Consider the following 21,932-nt stretch of genomic DNA (forward strand, 5'->3'; position numbering starts at 1 on the left):
ATGGGATGTGATGAACCGTTTGTAACTGGCACCTCAGGTTAGCCATTAGCTTAACCAGTCAGTAAGGCCTCATCATTGTGTCTATAGTCATTCAAAATATCTGCTGCAGGTATAAATTGTTGTTCTTCTTCTTCTTCTTCTTCACAATCTTCCCACATAAATCCACTTCAACAAATGCTTTTAAAAGTCAGAACTGAAAACAATTTCGTTTTTTTTTTTGTTCCGGTCGGTTTCTCCACACTGGTGTTCATATAATAATGTTCCATAATAAAAGAAACCACAGTTTGGCACCAAAACCATTTGATAGCTTTTACTGTGCCAGATCCCAACACACTGTTGTAAAACAGCTTACTGTTTCATGATTTAGCCACTCATTTTCCATTTTCAAGTGGTGTCCATGTACACTCAGAGCCGAGATGCTGGAATACAGAGCTAAATGTAGAGAGCTTCGTCAGTGATAAGAAAAGGGCACATTTGCAAGCCAAAAAATTTGGAAACATAGGAAAAAGTTTCTGAATGTTTGACAGCATATTATCAGCTGTTCCATGTGAGGGAAAAAACATATTTGTTTAATTTTTCACATTTGGGTACAAACTGAGACGGATCCTCTCTCTACAAGCGGAGAAATTTGCAAAGAATATGCAGGCGTCTTTATTTTTAATTTGAAATATTCTGAGAAATTTTTCCTTCTCCCTCTCGCTCTCACTGCATAAGCTTCCTCAGATTCCCTCTTCTAGCAACTGCTGTTTGAAACACCCTGAGAGAAAAAAAAAACTGACACAGATTTTTTCTTTTTTATGGCGGATGATTTTATTAATGTTTTAGTGTCACTCCTCCAAACAGGAGGGGTCATTAAAATGATAATTTACTATGGGATTTAAAATATTTAAGCATGACTTAGTTTTAAGCCAATTTTAAGCACTAGATCTCGTCAAGTTAAACTATTACACCACAAATTGGGCATGACATGTTGTAGTTCCTGCAGAGTTTGATTAATGGCCACGGTGTTCACTGATTTTTCTGCTTTTTGTAATCACCTACACTTAAAGGGCTGATTACCAGACATAAGACCAGCTCACAGTGAGAAGGAGTTCACATGATTAGAGTGAAGTATGGGAAAATCGGAGAGCTTGCCTGGTGAAATCAAACAGGCTTTAGCTTAACATGAAACTAGGTAAGCAGATTTTGTGTTTTGTTCAAATTTGCTGTGCAGGAATCTACTTAGAGTCGCTGCCAAGTTGTTTCTCCTGAAACATTGGTTGAATCTCTCTCCATCAGCAAGCTTGAAATATTTCAGCTAATGAAGTGCACTCTGACTCAAAAATGGCCTCAAGTATACAGTATGTCTGCTTTCCAGCCTGATATTTCCTTGGCATGGTGCACCTTCTCCGAGATGCAGATGATTGCAAAACTTTCAAATTTACTCTCTAACTTCGTGGAGTAACAGCCTCTTATGATCTGACAAAAAAAAAAACAAAAAAAAAAAAAACAGCTGGGATATGCAGCGACAGCTTCACTTTCCCAGGAAGATGCCGTGATTGAATACTAACCGTGCGATGACCTTGAGCTGTTTTAGCTGTATCGACAAAACAATATGTACACACCTATCATCAGCCGAGGCATAAATCACTGTTACCACGGTGGACTCTAAATCAAGTGCTTGTCAGTGGGTGGGAACCCAGAGCTGCTGCGAGCCATCAGGGCCAAAAGGGAAGGCCCGGTTCAGAACATAATTACACATGTCAGGAAAACCACCGGGTTGGGAAATGTAAACAGAAGCTCAACAATGTACTCATTAGGCTGCCCTCGGGGGTTTTAGGGGCAGCCAAGTCCCGGCACAGAATATATATATATATATATATATATATATATATATGTGTGTGGGGCTGTAGATGGCTTCAGGTACCATGGGGATGTGAATCTGATTTGGGTCCTCTAGAATGACATGGACTTTATTTCTCATGCAGCCCCACAGACGTTGCCACGTGTGCTCGTGTTGAGTTACTCCACACAAGTGATTTGATTAAAAAAGATGTCAAGAATAAATCAAAATGTTATGATCGTCTTTAATATATTTCCTGTGACACGACAACCCTTTTGAAAATAAAACACTCATTTGACAGCTTTAACTACTTTTATAGCAATTAGCAGTAATGAAATATGCGCGTAACCTCCCATAGAAACGTTGGTCTTCAAAGCACCGGTGTTCTAATCTGACTCCAAACCTAGCTAGCTTTCAGTGTTCTTTTTAAATGAGTAAAGTGCTGCACTCAGAGGCTACTGATGGTTATTTTATAGGGATTGAATAAAGTCACTAACCCAACTGCAGGGCTCCCAAATTTTAAACATTTCAAAGAGTGAGACGGGGTCATGGGGTTGGGAGCAGACAATTCGCCGACCGTTTAGAGCCTGTAATCTGTGTCTCTAAGTGTGTGCGCTGCCGTAATGAGTGGATGTCCCCACTGTGGGACTAATAACATTTACTCTATTCTATTATATTCATTCATGTCAGCCAGTAGGATAAAAAAACACGTTTGAGGAATTTGGGCCTTTCCAGGCTTCCGTACAAGTAACCTGGTTATTGAGGGGTTCGCCTCACAAACAGGTTTTAATTCACTGCATCACCAACTAATGTAGGAGAGGGAACATGTGAGTGAGCCACCACGGTAGAAAGCCCAGCTTGCTGTGAGCGAGAGTAGCGATCTGTGGCCGATGAGTGAAAACAAAAGAAAATTATTCGGGACTGAAGCTCCGTCAACATCGGCTGGTGACGCGGCTGTATTTCTGAATAAATCACGTCATTGTGGCAGTGCGCACAGCCGCAGCTCACGGTTCTGGGAGAACCGGGCATGCCCGTCCCATCAACAGCAGGTGGAGCTCACCGCTCTGCCCATCTCACCACCAGAGCGGAAAAAGCGGAAATAACGCCAGTTAAATTATTACTTAAGTGCTGTTTGTGTGCATGTTATTCAGTAGCTAATGCTATAATTATTATCATCCGCTTCTTTTTCATAAGCCCTATGTACATGGACGTAATTTTTTTGGGGGGGACAGGGGGGACATGCCACCCCCCACTTTTTCCAAAGTCAAGTTTTGACCCCTGCACTTTTTACCATCCAAAAACAATATTACGCTATATTAAATTGACACTGGTTGAGCTCTAGGACCAAGCAGAAAACAACCATTTGTGTTGAAACCTGTTTCCCATTAGAGCATACTGTACAGATATCCCCCCCCCCCCCCCCCCCCCCCCACACACACACACACACACACACACACACACACTTCTAAAGTAAAAATTACGTCCATGCCTATGTACTGTGCATGCGCATTTGGGGAGCACAGGCGCTGATTTAGCGTGAGAGCATGTGAAGAGGGTCAAATGCGTGTGTCTCATGCTCGGTGCGTGAGAGTTGGCAGCCCTGGAACTGTGATCATACTGTCAAAGCTGTTTTAAAGCCGAGCTTGATTTTGACTTTCTATGGCAAAGAGAAAAATGATGACTCTCCCTTAAGTTTTCAAAGGAGTTAAATGAAACACATCAATTTGTGTTGCAGCTCCTCCTCAACAAGAAACTCACACAAAGTGTGGGTAATTCTATGAAATTATTCTACGAAAGTTTCTGTTCTGCTCTATGTTAAGACCCTCTCAGTATGAGGAGGTCAATTAGTTGGCAACAGAACCGTGATTCTGCTCGCTAACCATTGGGATTCTGGAGTGTTGAGGAGACGTTCGGATGTGAGAAGTCTGCAGTACTTTAATAGGCCCTGCAGGTTTCCATTACTTACCACTTGGCTTCACTGAAATAGTTTTTTAGTGATATTTTCAATTAGATATATTCCATTGAATTTCATTGTATAATGAAGTGCCTTGTCTCTCTTTCTCTCTCTCTCTCAAGAGACCAATGCACATGCGGGGCAATTATTCTTGAGCAGTATTTAATCCTTTGTTTAAAAATATATTATACGAATGAAATTTAAATTTGTGTTTTTGATGCCTTTGTGGGGCGAGCTTTTAGCTCTGCAGTGTATGTGCTCCCATGAATAAAGTAAGGTGTGCATCTGCCCTCACATTTGAATGTCCTTTGCAGCCCACTTCAAAATTTCCTCCTCTTATATTCAATGAGACTCGAATACAGCAGTCGTTATGATATTTCAGAATCAGTTTTTGAAGGCCTTCCCAGCTGCATATTGCTGTTATAAATGTACTGTCAATCCTCGTTGGATTCGTGTGTCAAGGGAGTCCTTCGGTGAAATGAAATTATGTCTCAGCTCAAAAAATCATCACGCGCCACAGTGTCCCACAGACAGTTCATTTTCCTGATGGAAAATGTGCAAGAATTGTTCTCGAGGGTGAGGAAGAATGGGAGTAGTAATTCAAGTACGCAGGATTTGGTCTGTGTGCATGTGTGGACACTTTTGTGCGGTGTGCACATGTAAATCATGAGTCAGTCACGCTCCACATCAGAGGAGGGGGGGGGGGGATTGAACCCCTTTTTTTTTTTTTTTTGAGCACTGCCAGCCACTGTGTCATGATTGCACCAGGACTGATTAGTTATGTGTGAGATTCCAGCCAACAGGCCCTCCGGATCTGAGACGAGCCTGCAGTGATTGCTGGTTACCGGCCAAAGTGGATGGAAGTGTAGACAAAGTAGTAATCCTCAAGATGTACTTTTTTTCCTCGTGTGTTTGCCTTTTTATTTATTTTGCCAACATCTCCAGTGCCAAGCAAACATTTCAGAGTTCTGTGATATTTTCTTTTTATTTTAGTCAACTTTATAAACTGTTACTGCTGCTGGCAGCACAAGGCATGCTTCTTTCTCATTAATTTTAGACAGCAAACGGATATTTAAAAGTGTGAATGATAATCTAGGTAGTTATTTATCTAAAAGCGGTAACAGATTTACTTGAAGCTGCGATCTGGAGTTTTCCCCCTTTCAGGAATAATGTATGATTTTTTTGTTAGAAAGCCGTAAAAAGGCTCGTCTTACCCTTTACTGTGATATCATGTAGAATATACCTAGTTGTTTTTTGCCATCCCCATAGAGCCCAAAGCTATTTGAATTGGCCACCGCCCAGGATTAGCCCATAGCACTAGACCTCCGCTTACGTACAGATGTCATTTAAAGAGCGAGCTTTTGAGAGCACACCATGACTGAAGCTGAGTTGGCTAGAGATGCTCGATCATGAGTGAGGGGTGTTCCATCCAGGGGTAAACAAGAAAGTGGGCGATACATTTCTCAGCCTCTAGATGGTGCCGTCATAGAAAAAAAAGATTTCTGTTTAAATCGCGTGGCGACACCACAAAAGCCACAAAATTAAAATACAGGGTGACTGTCTAAAAGTGAGGTTCGCTGAGGAACGGGCTTGTTCTATTTGAAGATCGGTCGGTCGCTCTGAGTTTCACATGCATGAAAATAGTCAGGATTCTAACATGAATTTTAACATTAATGGTAACCATGCTTTACTGATCACAAGCTGGGGAATTAGAGTGGCAAGGGACACACAAATGATGTGGCTGACCAGGTTCTGGCATGTGTAATTTGAGATAAAACATCAGCGCTGCATTTGTTTTCCCAAAAAGAGAGAATGGAAGAAGCGGAAGAGTCACATTACTGTTAGCCAGTCAGAGACAAGATATTTTAAATTAATGACTAAAACTCTAAACCCTGCCATTTTCTGCCCCTCCCCAGGAGCACCAGAGCTTTTTTTCCCCACAGAAAACGACTCACAAGCCGTTCATTGATATTAGAGACCACAGCAAATTCATTGAAATAACGAGTGTATGCCTTATTTAATATGCTAAGCTCTTTTCTGTCAAATAAGATGAAACTTGTTAAATATGATAAACCTCATGTGCAAATAATCTCAGCACTCAGTTTGAGCGCCTCAAGATGGCAGGCACCATGCTGATTTCCTTCAGCAGAATGACACTGACATGCGGTGCAGATTTAGCCACACCACGATGGCACCTGCTAGCAGACCCCCTGTCAGCAGGACAGGTGGCAGTTTGATGGGGAGACCTCAGCAACAGTGAGCGTGGAAACAAGTCACCTCAATGTCAAATCACATCTGTGGTCATTTCTTAAGGTGTGGTGACACAGTTAAAGCAGCCTGATTATTGAATAGCTAACGCTAATGCAGAACGCTGGTTCACAGGCAGATTACATATCCTCAGGCTTTCCATCCTCATTGTTTCTTGTGTGCTCCCTCTCACCCTTACAGCTGAAGCTTAGCCATGGACACATCCACCCACTCACTGTTTAGTCTTTTGTCCTCTTTGAGCATGTTTCTAAATGTCATCATGATGTTAAGCAATGTTGTGAGAGCAGAGCAGACCGGGCTTGCTGTTGCTTTTGTGTTACAGGCTCCTCAATGGGACAGACAGGCGTGCACACCAACACGCTGTGATTTCACCGACAAACAGGCATTCATTCTCAGCCTCACACTCTCTTGATTGTCTCTTTTCCTTCTCCCTCTCTCGCTCTCACTGCACACCACTGGCTGGATTAGCATAGTAATGTGCCTTGTTGCATCACACTGACTGGAATCAATTACGGCCGGTCATCCGGCGTCTATAGCAGGAGACGTTTATACCGGTCTGCTGTTTGTTAATCATGTCCAACAGCAGTTTATCTTCATACCCTTTCACTCTTCTTTTCAGATAAAAAAGGAAGAGGGGCAGCATGTAAAGCATTGATACAAAATTACGTGAAGCCAAGTGCAATAAATGTCTGACGTAGAATTAGTCTTGGACACTGGTGCATAAAGATTATGACACGTTTTCAGATTCATGTTATTTCCTGACACAACAACGAGGTGGCGTAGGTCATTCCTACAGGTTTTATATTCCCTGCAGTGTGCAATGTTCTCCTGCAACTCATTCACTGGTTACAAACATTTTTTGTCTTGAAGTTTTTTGTGAGCCATGCTTTGATGTCACTAATTTCACTAACAAACACACACTTTCAGTGTTCCACTGCACGGCAGCACTGTGATTCTGAATCGCCCGTGGTGTTTTTAGGTTTAGTTCTCTTTGAATTGAAGGCCATGAAAAAAAAATGAATATATATTCAAAGCATTGCTTAAATAAGGGTCCACACAGATTTTACTGCATTTATTTAGAGACAACATGGTTTCCAGATAATCTCCCCAGCCTGCAAGAGGTATTCACCTTCCTGGGATCGAGTACAGAACTCTTCCAGCAAACACAAGCACAGGCGTCCACATTTCTTCCCTCTCTCTCATCAGATTGCATCTACTTACACTTAACTCCCCAGACAGCAGGGTCTATTTGCCTGTGTGTCTGACTGCACGTCTGCTGCCGCCAACGCTGTGCGAGTTTTGACCTCAATTCCTACCCAACTTCATATTACCGAGTCTGCCGCTGCAGCTGCAGTACAGATTGTTCTGGAGTGAGTAATCAGAACTTCTGCAGGTTGTGCATTGTCATTCCAGTGGTGTGGCACCATAACCTTTAAACGGAATCCCTGTCTGATCACGACGGCACGTGTCAGTCGGGGCACCGAGGAGCTAGACGATCCAAATCTGGCATTTGTTCTTTCAGTCGAGGATTGATCAGAGCAGGTTTTACCTCAGAGATATCCTCACAGGAGACCAAGAGCATCTGAAATATCAGCAGCAACACAGAATCGTGAGCAATGTGTTTCGCATCTATAAAAAAAAGAACAACATATAAAACTCCCTCGACGTAGCAAACGCATTTCTAAACTGCGGATTATCCCAATAAAATGTTGTGATGATGAAAACAGAGTACTGTAGGTGCCTCCTCAGCTCCGGCTATCTTCCATAAGCATGTCTTCTTGGATCTTTTTCAGTCCCTAACTGCTCCGCTTCAGATTTTCTGCTCGGTTTGGCACTTTTAAGCTCTTTAGTAAAGAGCCACAGCCTTTGCAAAGCGTCCATAGATACTTCACAGATGCTGCACAAATAATTGATGAGCAAACATTGGTTTATCAGTTTATTGGTGTGTCTGAATTCGTGGTTGCCATGGCAACTTCTTCTTTAGAGCTCTGTGCAGCATTAAAAGCAAATAAATCAATAAAAACAGCAATCCTTAACCAGGTAAAGTGATGAGAAGGGGTGAGGAATGTAAAAGTTCAGAAAGTCAAGGTGCCAGTGAAGTAAAGTGAAGTCTCTGACGAATAACACTTTCTTGTTCTCATGCAACTCGTCTAGCTATAAGTAAAGGGGGTTAGATGTCATAAGCTCGATTTTCCAGTGTCAAAATGATTGTTTTAATGTCTGAGTGGTTTTTATTTTTATTTTTTGACCTTCTGTACAGTTTGAAGGACACCTTTAAGCCACCTAACCTAAAATGTTCCAGTTGAACAGACATGGCTGGTAGAGCTGGGCCAGGCACCCTTAGGTGAAATGCTGTGTGCAAGGGTGCATGTCAAGTATTCATGTGGTGCAGTCTCCCCTGAATAATAAAACAACTCCGGACAATTTATTCCAGCTTTTTTTGAATTTTATTGAAGTTTCAGCTCGAAGTATTTGACCCCTTTTTATTTACTTTCCAGATTATTGTTATTGAACTAATCCTAAATAGTGTTTTACTCTCATAAACTCGATATAGAGCACTTGTTTAACAACGCAGAGGGACTCTGTGATGAGTTTATAACTTTGGGAACTATAAAGTACACGATCTGAAGTGTGAAATTGTAAGTGCTGTTTGCATTTTTGTTTGAATTTCGTTTAATAAAAAAAAAGTGCACAAAGCTGTGCACATTTTACATGTGTGGACTGGAAGAACTACTGCAGACCATGGTCAATCTGTTCAATTTCCCTGGCCGTCCCTATAAGCCAGAAGGCATATGGGTATTAATCTCTGAGTAGTGGCAAGTGTGGCAACAAGGCTTAATTCATTTACTTAAGAGCTTTTCACATGGGGTTTAAAAGTTAATAAGACGATCACTCCGTAGTGCATTTGATTAAACCCTGTTAATTACCCCAGGTATAATGGGCTATTAGCGAAGGCCCAGTTGTAAAAGGGCAAAAGTGAGATGATTGTTTTTATGAGGTACTTTTTGTTAACCTTTTTCAATGTCAGGATAATACCGGATATTAGAGTGTAACAGAGTTCCTCCTGCAGTGTGCTGCACGTGGGAGTTAGATGTGGTTAATACCAGAGATTCTTTTTAAGCGTTTGGCTTAAAATTGAATCTTGACTGATTTGAGATATTAGAGACCGCATGGGGGCAAAAACAGAGAGAATGTCCCTTAAAATCATCCGTACATAAGTGAAGCATGTATAAGACTTTTGATTTTAACATATATAATGTTGTCCGTTTGTGGTGTGTGATCCTGATACCCTGTCTTGTCTTTTTTGTTCTCTTATAGGCACTTTCTTTTTAAAACGGGAACAGGAACAACCCCATTCTTCGGCGCTGCAGCTCCTGGCTACACCATGGCAACGGGGACCGTTTACTCCACACCTGCGCGCCCTTTGCCCAGAAATACCCTGTCTAGAGGGGCTTTCAAGTTCAAGAAGTCACCCAAACATTGTTCCTGGAAATGCACTGCCCTGATTGCTGTGGCTATAGCGGTAGTGCTCTCCATCATCCTGTGCTACTGCGTAGGTGAGGCTCAGAGCAGATTATAGCAGCTTTAACATACCAAATGTGGTTGAACTGCATGCTTGTGAGGGGAATAATTCAATAATCATCCATATTCAAGTGTCAAACAGCTATTTAAACAGACTGAAAAGGGGAAGATTTGAAGCTTGACCTATATTGCTCCAAAATGTGCATATCGTTTTTTCAGTCTCAGTTATGGACACACACCAGTGCTCTCTGTCTTTCTTCCCTCCACCATCTCAATTTCAGCTTCCTTACCTCATCAAATCAGAACCACGCTCCATCTGACCACAATGTTTCGGCACCAAGTGCCAATTCGGTTTATTTATTTATTTTTATTTGTGTATTTGAAAATAAAAGTAAAAACTTATAATAAATAACTTATTTCCCTCACACTGAAACTGTTGAGCTTTGCTAAGCACTAATGACGGGGTGCGGTTCTACATGTCACCCGCATTTATGCAACCAGTAGAGTTTTTCTGTGCCTGAAGCGATGAGTTTAGGAAGAGAGAATGATCTGCTTTGGCGTTGGACAATTGTCTTCCATTCAGATGGAACAAATGATTGACGCGCTGCTGCGAGCGAACAGAGGAGGCTTTTCTCATTCACCGATTTCTCCTTTCTGCAGAGATTGCAGATGTCCTGATATAATTCAGTAAAGTCGATCTGGCAAAGCCTTCAGTCAGATATGCGGACGAGGCACTGGTGCCATTTCTAAGAAGACATCGTCATCTCTTTCCCTTTGACAAGAAGCTGTGCATCATTCCCACTCCTGTGATCCGCAGTTCAAAGAACGAAAGCTCGTTTAGGTCTGCTGGAGTTTTTTTGTTAAAAAATCAACTCTGGGTGGAACAAGTTTGGCAACTAAAGTCGTATATAAGATGTTTCGAGTACTTCAATGTAAAGACGACCTTGGTCTACTCAGCCTTTGTTGTACTAGAACTAAAACTCACTTGTTCTGTGGAACAGGAAATGCTTTCATCTCAGTCAGCTGGATAAGATTGTTCCCATCCTTTCAGCTTTATTTCTTATAGGAAGTCTTTGAATGTATTTCCTCTTTAGTTTTTCCCTTTTTTGTTCTGTTTTTATAGCATATGTCAAAGCTGACTTCTTGCTAACCTTTGGAATCTTGACCACAGCAATAAACCTGTTACAGATTTATCTTTCCTCGTGCCCTCTCCTGTCAGCAGAGCCCTTAATCCTTACACTGTGCCTTTCTGCCTGAGCGGATATATAAGTATTCACCCAGCTCGGAGGCAGAGGAAATGTGACAGTTGTATAAAGAGAAATATGGCGATGTTGGGGAGATCCTATAACCAGTGTTTTATTGCCAGACAGAGAGGGAAGTGCTCTCTTGGAGGAGAGGTCATAAACCTGCTACATCAGTATCAATATTCATAATCCCTTCATCGACCTAACTGTTCTGGTACTTGTTGTGGTCCAGGATTTTATATCACTAATTAATTGGAGTGTAAACACATCTATGTTACCTTTGCTCCTACGTCAGTACGAATCAGCTGCTGTTTTAAATGATAAATGACCCGCACTTGTATAGCGCCTCTCAGAGTAAGGACTCCAAAGCGCTTTACACTACAGTGTATCATTCATCCATTCACACACCCTGATGGAGATGAGAGGCGAGGCTGCCGAGCACAGGCGCCACCGGACCCTCCGACCACCACCAGCAGGCTAGGTGGGTTAAGTGTCTTGCCCAAGGACACAACAGCAGAATTCTCTGTCTGGAGTCGGGATCGAACCTGCAACCTTCCGATTACTGGACAACCCGCTCAACCTGTTGAGCTACCGCTGCCTCTTCTGTTCCTTATGACCTAACAGCACATTTGGTCAGTTTCCTCTGAGAAAATGTCTTTTTTTTTCTGCTGTTTTAAAAACCAGCTTGAGCAGATTGAATAATTCACATTTTTTTCTACGCAATCGCTAAGTTGTTTTATTTTGAATCTATTGGATGTTTGGGGATTTATATTTTTTGTGGATGATTCCAGAGTGAACTTGTGTGGTTAGGGGAGTGTGTGTGTGTGTGTGTGTGTGTGTGTGTGTGTGTGTGTGTGTGTGCGCGCGCGTGTGTGTGTGTGTGTGTGCTTGACTGTGCTAAGTAGATGCAGCCCTCTGACATTTGCCTCAGGTGTCTGAGATGGTTTCCACCACTTCTCCTCTCTTTCATCCAGTGCCAACTCTCCTGCCTGGTGCTATGATTTAAATAGTGACAACGTGAACTCATAATTTAATACTCTCCCACTGTCTGCTCACACAGCCTCATTAGGTGCACGAACAGCTCTAGCTACCTGATGAAATACAATAAAAAATAAATGTCTAGAGTTTACAATAAGTTTATAAATTGATTAATTCGGGGGTAAAAAAAAATAAAGCCCAGGCTAGAAGAACAGTTGCAAAAATTGGAAGCTGGCTAATCGACCACAACAGCTCCTGCAATTCAAATGAGGCATATCTGCTGAGGTGAGTCTTCATCGTTCCAGCCCTGCAAACTGGCCCAACTGGAAATGTTTCAACGATTGTCCTGATCAAGGAAGGGTTGATCAGGACGGAGTCCAACAGACTGACAGCAGAAAAACAATGTGGATTTTTGGACTCAAACCAAAACTCAGCTGTGGACATTGTCTTGACTGAAAATGTCAAAATATGGTTTTCTTTTCTTAAAGAAAGAAAAAGAAATGAAAACAACAGAGACATCTTTATTTTTCCGCACAGGTTTTGAGAAATTAAAATTCCAGTGAAGTCAGAAAAACTGAAGCCTCATATGAGTGCATTACCATAATTGGAGCTTCTTCTCTGAACAAGGTTATGACCAGTGGAAAGTGGATTGTTCAGGTGCCTCCACTCGTGTGCGGAGCTGAATTAGCTAAATGTCTGCTTTGTATACTGATTGAATAGCAGATACACTTCGACACTAACACAAGGAGACACGGAGCTTACTTCCCTCACCACAAGACAATAAAACAAATCGTTTGTTGGTCAGTTGTGCGGTAGGAATCCTGCTTATCCATTTAAGGCTGATGGAAACTCTGTCTCAGAGAGCGGGAACATCTTCGCTCCAAGCTGCACCGTTTATTTCTAGGAACTCCTCGGGGACATTTGTGGGCAGCCAGTTTCCAGCATAAAACAATATTTGTCTCTGTAATTTTGAGTCGGTCGAACTCTCGGTTGTTGTTGACACACTTAAACTCCAGATGAGCTACTTAAAAAAAAAGACTTATTTTCCTTTGTTTTTCTGCGTTTCATCATAAGTAAAACTAATGATTTATACCATTTTGCTTTCCTTTGTTTGGGCTAGTGAGGTTAATGCAGTTTATTCTACCAGTAAAAACGAGAAGCAGCTTTTACCCGTGACACACATAGCACCGTGTTTTTCTTGTGGTAAAACCACAGAGATGGGGAATTTGCTGAGAGCAATCTGCAGGATTTTTCCTCAGGCCAAGTTACATTTTCTGGCCCAAAAGTGTTTGTGCTTCTGTACACAAGAGGCCTTGTGGATGTCAGAGCTCAAATAAGCATGTAGTGAACTTACAAATTCAGTGTCGGTGTTCCGCCGGGCAACTTTTGACATCGGTGATTAGAGACCTGCTTTTCCAGGCATCATGCTCAGAACGAAAATTGCTCCTGGCCTATAAATATTAATTGAACTGGTCTAGGCTGTAGAAATAAGTTATGTAAATTTATAAATTGAGGGCTATTCACCTCAAAGCAATTTGTTGATGAGGTAAGTGGGGAATCAGACCCTGGTGCTCTGAGAGCAGTGAAGAGGGGACGGCTCTCGGTGTGGCGCCTCGGATACACAACCGACCGCACAATTTCCTCTCAGGTGGGGGGGTTGGGATAAAGCAGACAGACGTGTTGAGAAGAGAGCCTCTGTGCTTATTATGTTCAATTGATTTAGGCGCTGAAATCGGAAATCAACTCAGTAAAGGTGTTTCAGTCAGAGGTGCTTGTATCTAGCTTAATTTATTGCTTTACCTTTGCAAAAGTTAAATGTTGGCCTTTATTTTTAGCCGAGCTCGTTGCCGGTCCTCGGAGACGTCAGTGTCAGACTGACAGCACGAGCGTGGAGGCCTGTTTGAACACTCAGCCACATTTTAGGTTACTTAAAGGTGAAAAAAGGTTTTTAAAATTTAATTAACATTTCTTTAAAAAGCTTCAGCTGTAAGGCAACATCCGTGTAAGCACATTTACTCTTGTTTATCGTCTCCCGTGATGCACCAGAAGGATTTAGTTTGTATCAAACAAGTTCAGCTTCCCTGACGCGATTTTTAGTTTTTGCTCGAGAAAGATTGTGCTGTTTTTCTCTTCTTTTTCCTTCTTTTCTTTAAGTGATGCCCTAACCTGATTTTATTTGGTGCTGTCAATCATTTTGTAGGAGTAGTTTTTTTTTTTTTACTTTCCCGGCAGAAGTTTAACTTTGAGTTAATGCTCCATGTTCTCATCTGATTCTTGTCATTTCCATCCAGCTCACTAAACTATCTTACCTCAGCAGAAACCACCAACAATTTGGTTCAAGAACTGAAAATAGAATGTTCTGTGACACTGACTGACACTACTTTAGATTTGATTAAATGTAAGGAAAAAGAGTCATGACATTGTACATACTGTGCAAAAAAAATTTAGGAGCCAGACTTTCTTGTAATCTTTTTAAGCTGAGTTTGGTCGATAGTTTTAGGACTTCTTTGAAGATTTTGCAGAGTTTTTTCTTGGCTCGCTTGCTTGGCTTAAACTGTGATAAGCCGTTGGATTGGTTTTTGCTGAAAATTGACTCATAGACACAATGACTAACACAATTTCAGCTGCATTTGCATCGCAACAAATCAGCTCAGGTCTTGCACCCGTTTTCACATTTGAGCTCCTGTCTGAGGAGAGTCAGTCTTGTTGAAACTGTTGATGGAAACCATCTGAAATCGCTTCTTGTTCCTTGTTTTATAGATTGGCAACAAAAATGGATTCTGACACAAAGCAAAGTTTGGAACAAAAGGACCGTACACCTAAATATTCCCCACATGTTAAATCTGCCTTGTCTGACTCAAATCCAAGGCTACGCCACATCTGTTCATTTGATCCATCAAGGACGAGTGTTGTGTGGTTCCTCACTCAACCGAAGCCAAGTATTTTCATCAGGAGGCTTTTTACAAAGCAGACACGCTCCATGTTTCTTAACAAAGTATCACTGACACACTGTTCGTACTAGTTTCCTATCTCTCTTTTGGTCTCCTTTACATTTGATATTCTCTCTGGCCCTACATCCACCTCTCAAGTTATTTGCTGCAGTCGATATCCATCTTCCCAGCAAGCGACGGGTGTTGGAGAAAAGTTCCTCCCGCAGATCAAATGGTCGGAAATCAAGATGCTTCCTCAGCATGTTCCCTGGCTGGTGACTTTGAAGGAGATAAGCCCTCTCGCTGCGCTCACAGAAACGCCTCAGTTTCTCAAAACAACAAGAGCACAGTTTGATTGCATCCAATTCTGCAACAATAAAGCAGGTTGTCTGAATGAAAGCCAGACACGTTTTAGTGTAAGAAAACTAGAGTAGTGTGCAGCGTCTAACCTTCTCACTTCCGTCTCCTGCTGTGCTCCATACACTGCTTTCCACTTTCTCTCACTTTAAGTCTCCTCTGCTATCTCTCTCTTTTGCGCACATGCAACACTATGTCTCCTGTATTAGACTTGAGGAGTTTGACTTTTCCAGTGTATCTTGTCTTTTTTGTCTGAAGTGGAAGCTTTGTGTCAAAATAGAAACTCAGCCTGCTGCTCTCTTTGATGCAGTAGCTGACACTTTGGAACCTTAATGAACAGCACTCCCCAAGGAAACATGCTACAGTATTGATTGAAATGACTTTGTCTGGCCCGTGTTGCTGCAAGGTTTGCACAAAAGCCACCCATGGCACTGTAGCCACTGAAAACAAGATGAAGAGGAACGTGTTTAGAGTTAAACCGTTGTTGTTGCTGCTGCTCACCCCTGAATCCATCCACTGTGCACTCCCACTGGTCTTTTGTGCTTAAGCGGCTTGATTGTTCTTTTGCAACGATTTGCTTATGTGTTAATCATTTTCCACAAACCCACATGGTTTATTTGTGTTTCACAGCAATGCACCTTTTCGGCCTCAATTGGCAGCTCCAGGAGTTGGAAAACCAACCGGCTTTTGAGAATGGAGGGATTGGGAAGACAAGGCCCACTCAGTCGAGCATAGTGACGGCCCTGGCTGCCGATGGTAAGGAAATAAGACTGACACGTGATTACAATAAAGCTGTTTAATTTTAGCTTTGTTATAATATAGTACTAAGCTTACTCTGATGCTAAAATGGGAGTCGACTTGTTCTTTGACATGACTATTTGAAGACATCAAAGTAGGCTTTGGTGATTGATGGGATCAGGTCTCACATTGCTCCACTGACAACCTCCCCCCTTTTCCAACATTTTCTCTGCCAATTTAGATCAAAATGATCAAAACAGCTGAAGTGACCTAGTATTACAGGCCCCCTGCCCGCTGTCCACCCCGCTGGACATTATTTCTACTTGTCTCTTAAAAGAGGATTCTGATACTGTTGGACCTATTGTGTTATCCATCATTAACACCTGCCTTCTGACTGGGACTTATTTGTCTGATTTTTAAACATGCCACAGGGTTCCCTTGCATAAATAGCTAAAATGATGAAAGAAACTTTTCCATTCTGGCTGGGCAGTTTAATTTTTCTCATATGGAGATCCCCAAGGACTTATACTCGGTCCAGTCATTTATTTCTATCTGTACTTCACCCTGCACTACCTTTAAACATGTACTAATATAAATTTCACTACTATACATGTCAAAATCCTAAACAAGTATTTTTTTCAAAGGACCTTCAAAATGTTTTATAATATATAAAATATAATTTTGCAAGGCAGCTTTACTTATATTTATTCATGAATATATATGTATATACATATGTGTATGTATATGTATATATAAATACATATCCATACACAAAGGCAATTCAATGTGCTTTCCAATTAGCAAGAATAGCAAGAACATTAAAAATCAACATGACAGAAAGTCCACACAAATTTAATTTTCATTTAAAAATTAAAAAAAGGACAAAAAGGACAACGTTAAAGGGTGAAGAGTTAAAGTGTAGAACAGTCATTCAAAGGCTGATGAATACATGCAGTTTTTCAATTTTGATTTCAAAGTTTCTAGAGTTGGGGCACATTTGAGGTCATAAGGAAGCTGACTCCCATCTGTGAGCAGGATCGTAGCTAAAAGCAGCTTCATCCTGTTTGGTTTTTAATAAGAGAATGACCGAATTAGAAAAAAAAACCTTCAGTGGTACGTTCCAGACATCCTAACCTTCAATTCCTCCTTAGTGGCGATGTTGTCCCTTTGGCGCCTTTTAAAACACCTTTTGCAAAAACCTGGGGGTGATTTTGGGCAACACCTTTAAGCCTGATGAACAGATATATGCTGTTGTCAAAGTCACTTCCTTCCAGCTCAAAGCCCTTGCAAAGCTGAAGCATTTTCTCACCTTCTCTGACTTTGAGAAAGTAATTCATGCCTTAATGTTGTCCAGACCTGACTACTATACTTACATGTCTGGTCCAACCAGTATCTACTTTCTATCCTAGAACATGTTCAAAATACTGCAGACATGTAAGTATAGTAGTCAGGACATTCCAGATCACTTTCTGGCTGCTTTGGCTTTAACAGACGCAACTATAGTTTAAGCATATGCTTTAGGTATTGCTTTTTGTTTTGAATCAGTAATTTAGCATATTTTTACATTCCTACTTTCCACCTACATTCTACATTTTCACATTTCAACATGTTTACTCTGTCATTTTAATGTGACTAAGTCAAACGTTTTACCGTTTATTTGTTCAGTTGTGCAGCCTTTTGAATAATGCTTGTTGTTTTTAAATATGCTCATGAATAAATTTCAGTGAGTTCACACAAAAATCCACATAGCAGTGAAGCAGCACAGAACAACCCACCTCCGTGCTGGAAAATAATCATTGTGTTAATCTCGTCTATCTGGTTCAAAAACGGTTACCATTTTAGTTCAGGTGTGCAAATATTGTGTTGTGCATTTTTTCAAAATTACATGTTTATCATTCACATGAACACGAATCAGCATGAAACATGTATTTTTTATATATGCTTTTTTTTCGAAACTCATAAACCAGTATTCACTGGGATTCTGTGTGTGAAGCAGCTTGCTGGAAGTCAGTCACTCAGTGGCAGTGAGAAGCAGCAATGTCTTTGACCTTTTTCTACATTGTCTACAATCGTCCTTAGTCCATTTCAAATCTGTAAACTGTGCTAAAACGTTTGAGACATTCTGTCACATCTACTTTTCCTCTAAATGATTGAATACATGAACTAATGTGTCCCTTAATCATAGCGTAATGATGATAATTATTTCAGGATTTTAACACGTCCTCAAAGAGACTTCGCGCTCCCACGTGTTCAAGTTCAGACTTGTTCTGCTGTCTGACAAAAGAAATCGTGTGAACTGCAGCAGCTTCTCTGGCCAATTTTGCACTTTGTGAGATACAATAGGTGAGCACAGTATATTATGGGAGAAGCCAAGCCATAAATATGCTGGACCAGAGTTGTGCAGAGACCTTCAGAAGGGACAGGTGTTACATTTTTTAAAATGACCTTATGGAATTAAAATTTTAGACTCCATTCAGCTATAATTAACAGCACAACATGTTCAATTAAATTCAAACAGATTATAATCATACCATTTTACATTTGTGTTTGCATCTCCTCATTTGGCGATCACTTCCCATTATCTCTCCATCAGAGGACAAACAAGCCTGCAATTATTAGGCTGGTCTAATATTTTATCAATAATTAAAATCTCATATGCCCTCCTGAATATACAGTCTTTTGAAATTGTAGAAAATAAATGTTTTTAACTCACGTTTCTATTGCTTGTGCCATTTAAACAGCTGTTTATGCAACTAAACGACCGTTACATGTGTTGTTCGTACTTGTGTTCTTCCCCACCCAGCTGATCAGAGATCTGTTGCCTTCTGCAGCAATGTGGAACTCTGTGTGTTTTTGTCTTAGTTTCTTTGAGGGGGTTTTGCCCTGAAACATGAAGAATCAGACCCTTCTTTCCATGAGAACTGTGAATACATAAATTGGTGATCTAGTTTAGGCACAGAGTTTATTTAATCAAGGAGATAAAGATGGGAGTGAGGTCATTGTGAGAGGGTGTGTGTGTGTGTGTGTGTGTGTGTGTGTGTGTGTGTGTGTGTGTGTGTGTGTGTGTGAGTGTGAGAATGCTTCAGGACATTTGAGAATAGAATTAAAGAAATGAAATATACAATTTCCATAACAAGTTCATATTCAGCTTGTCTGAGTCATGCAAAAGGTTGCTACATTTGTAAATGGTAAATGACCTGTATTTGATATAGCACCGTCTAGAGTCCTCAAACCCCCGAAGGTGCTTTACAACACAATCATTCACCCATTCACACCCTGGTGGTGATGAGCTCAATTGTAGCCACAGCTGCCCTGGAGCACACTGACAGAGGGGAGTCTGTCATACACAGGCACCACCGGTCCCTCCGACCACCACTAGCTGGTAAGGTTGGTTAAGTGTCTTGCCCAAGGATACAACAACAGCAACAGACTAAGCGGGGCTTGAACCTGCAACCTTCCGATTACAGGGTGAACACAACTCCTGAGCCAGCGTCGCCCCACTCCACACAATTCAGGTATATAAATGGATTAGAAAACACCTGAGTGGATATCTGTTTCCAAAGTGCTGGTAGAAACCAATGAACAGCTAAGTGTGGTGGAGCAATTTCAAGCAAAGTTATCCATGACAAAAGACAGTTCCCAAGAATCATAAAAGAAGGTAAACGTAAAAATCTGCTTATAGTCTGCTTTTTGTTTTTAGAAGCACAGGTGTTTGAGAATTGCAAATGAACAAAAATACAAACGAGAATACTCTGTCTTCCATGAAACACCGAAAAAAGCACAAAGAGTTCAACTCTCAGGCAGTTAAGGCTTCTTCTTTTTAAAGTTACTCAACTGTTGGTAGCCTATAATCATCACTGTCTGTTTACAGCATCCAGCCTTCCACCAGTGCAACAATGAAAACTTGTGTGATGTAAAAGCACATCCAAAATAACCACACCTTTGATTTGAAGCCATATTTTCACAAACAGCAGACAGACCAAACCAGCTTTAGGTTTTCTTTATAGCTAAACTTTAATTAAACGTCAGTAAACAAAGTGACAGGTGCTTCATGACCTATAGCTGCCCCCCTTGGGTGTGGACATTAAGTGACACAAAGTGGCGTTTGCTAAAACCTTGAGTTAGATTGAATTGGAAACAGTTGGTAGGGCTGATTTGGGATGATGTAATCAGACCTCTGCTAGGGCACTTACACGCTCAGACCGTTAGACACCAGCAGTGGCTACTGGTGAGCATGATAATGTTAAATGCCCCTGAACATCAAACTAGAGTTTACTTGATTATTCATTTTTTTATAAAACATTATGCTCTAAGCTTGTGGAACAACCCCAGCTCTAAATACGTAATCACGATTTTCAGCATAAACACATACCAACAAGATCAAATTAAATATTTAAAGATCTTGGGAGTCATATTCAAAGTGCATGGGCATTCCATCAGGCCAGTGGTCAGTCCTGATCCTTATGTGTCTCCATCCTCAGTGTTTTAGATGTTTCTCTGCTGCCAATCACCTGATCTTAAACGGTGTTTTGCAGAACTTGAGGAGATTATGACCAGATTTTTTGATAACTGTAATTAAGAAGGTCCGATAACGTCGACATACAATTTTTATCAGCTGATGTTGGCATTAAAGTGTAATATCAGGAATAATCAGTATCTGTTTTTACTCTTTTTAATGACACTAATTTACATATAATGAACATATTTTACATAAAACTCTTCAGCTATTTCTCCAGTTCCTCAAAATGTCAAAATATGACAGATCCAAGGTAGTTTTTGAGATCTTTTTAATTGTTTGGCACAACTTTTGCCGAAGTAGAAATTTGCCCTGTTTGGTGGGCGTTTGTCAAGATATCGCAGGGAGAAGATGATTTAGCTGCTGTTGGAGACAAAACAAACATGGCACCTTTTCATTTGACTAACTTAACCTGAAGTAGTCATATTTTGCATGGATAATGTTTAAAGTTTGAATGATAGAACATGTGTGTTGTTAGTTACTAGGGGGAGAACCCTGCATATATATATATATATATATATATATATATATATATATATATATATATATATATATATATATATATAATTTTAGGGGTGGGCCGTTATTGGCGTTAACGCGCTGCGGCAAAGCCAGACTCTTATCGCGCAATAAAAAAAATGACGCCGTTAATCTATTCTCAAAGTTGGGTTGGGATCTGGGTCTATACTAAATGAGCTATGATGACTTTCACATTGCGCGGATGGATACCTGGTTGGCGCGGATGTACACTCGGCGCGGATCATCGTACGTATGGACGGACGCCAGGCTCGCGGAGTTTAATGTTCCCCATACAGCCGAACAGTCGCACCTTCGCCACCAGCAGCGCTTCTCTCTTCTCATCGCGCGGGACAAGTAAATAATTTATGTACTTTCACCAGAGTTAAATACATAAATGCGACTTTCATTCTTTTTATTTTGTTTTGTTTATCTCCGACATTTCCAGCCGGGCTTTCCCCGGGCCACACTTCACCGTCCGCGGCCGAAGCAGCGCTCGGATGTGAGAAAACCGAGACAAGACTTTCTCAGACTGGTGCGGTTTCCAACTAAGTTTAGCAGCTGTTTATTGTGATAAAGTGATAAATTGTTTCTACAGGTCGTTGTTCATGTGGCTTCGACTCAAATTCACCTGTAATAATAAACATTTTACTCATAAATTTTTATATTTGTTTAGAAAAGTTGAGCTAGGATAACTCCCCTTGCCATTTTCAGAGACAACAACAGCAACAGTTGGCTTCTGCTCATACAGGTGAGCTGTGGCATCATTTCCAGCTCTCGCTCCTATTCACCAGAGGCGATCCTACATGCAAACTAAAGGGGGGCATTGGAAGGGCACCCCAGAAATTTAACCCCCTCCCCAGGCCAGATTGTGCAGAAGAGAAGATCTAGTTTGTCACTAGACAATGTGAACAAGCTGGTCTGCTTGAGTGACTGGTGGAAGGAGAAATAGAGCTTGGACTGATTGACCAAATGCTACTGACTATAAATAGTTAATCATGACCTATTCTGTAGACCTACAGTGCAGAATTTGTTGAACTGAATAAACAGCTATTAAAAACAAATACTTATTGATCATTATTTATTT

General features: G+C 41.0%; 1 protein-coding gene across 6 annotated transcripts in view; it reads left to right on the forward strand.

The window, feature by feature from the left end:
- Window positions 1-21,932, forward strand: part of si:dkey-237h12.3 (teneurin-3) — a 188,748-nt gene that overhangs the window by 81,341 nt on the left and 85,475 nt on the right. For all 6 annotated transcript variants that reach the window (XM_015950707.3, XM_015950714.3, XM_015950722.3 and 3 more), the window contains 2 exons: window positions 9,363-9,601; window positions 15,706-15,831. In XM_015950707.3, coding sequence (XP_015806193.1) covers window positions 9,363-9,601; window positions 15,706-15,831 — 365 coding nt within the window. The remainder of the gene's footprint in view (window positions 1-9,362; window positions 9,602-15,705; window positions 15,832-21,932) is intronic.

The sequence above is a fragment of the Nothobranchius furzeri genome, chromosome 1 (assembly GCF_043380555.1).
Source record: "Nothobranchius furzeri strain GRZ-AD chromosome 1, NfurGRZ-RIMD1, whole genome shotgun sequence".
NCBI classification, from domain to species: domain Eukaryota; kingdom Metazoa; phylum Chordata; class Actinopteri; order Cyprinodontiformes; family Nothobranchiidae; genus Nothobranchius; species Nothobranchius furzeri.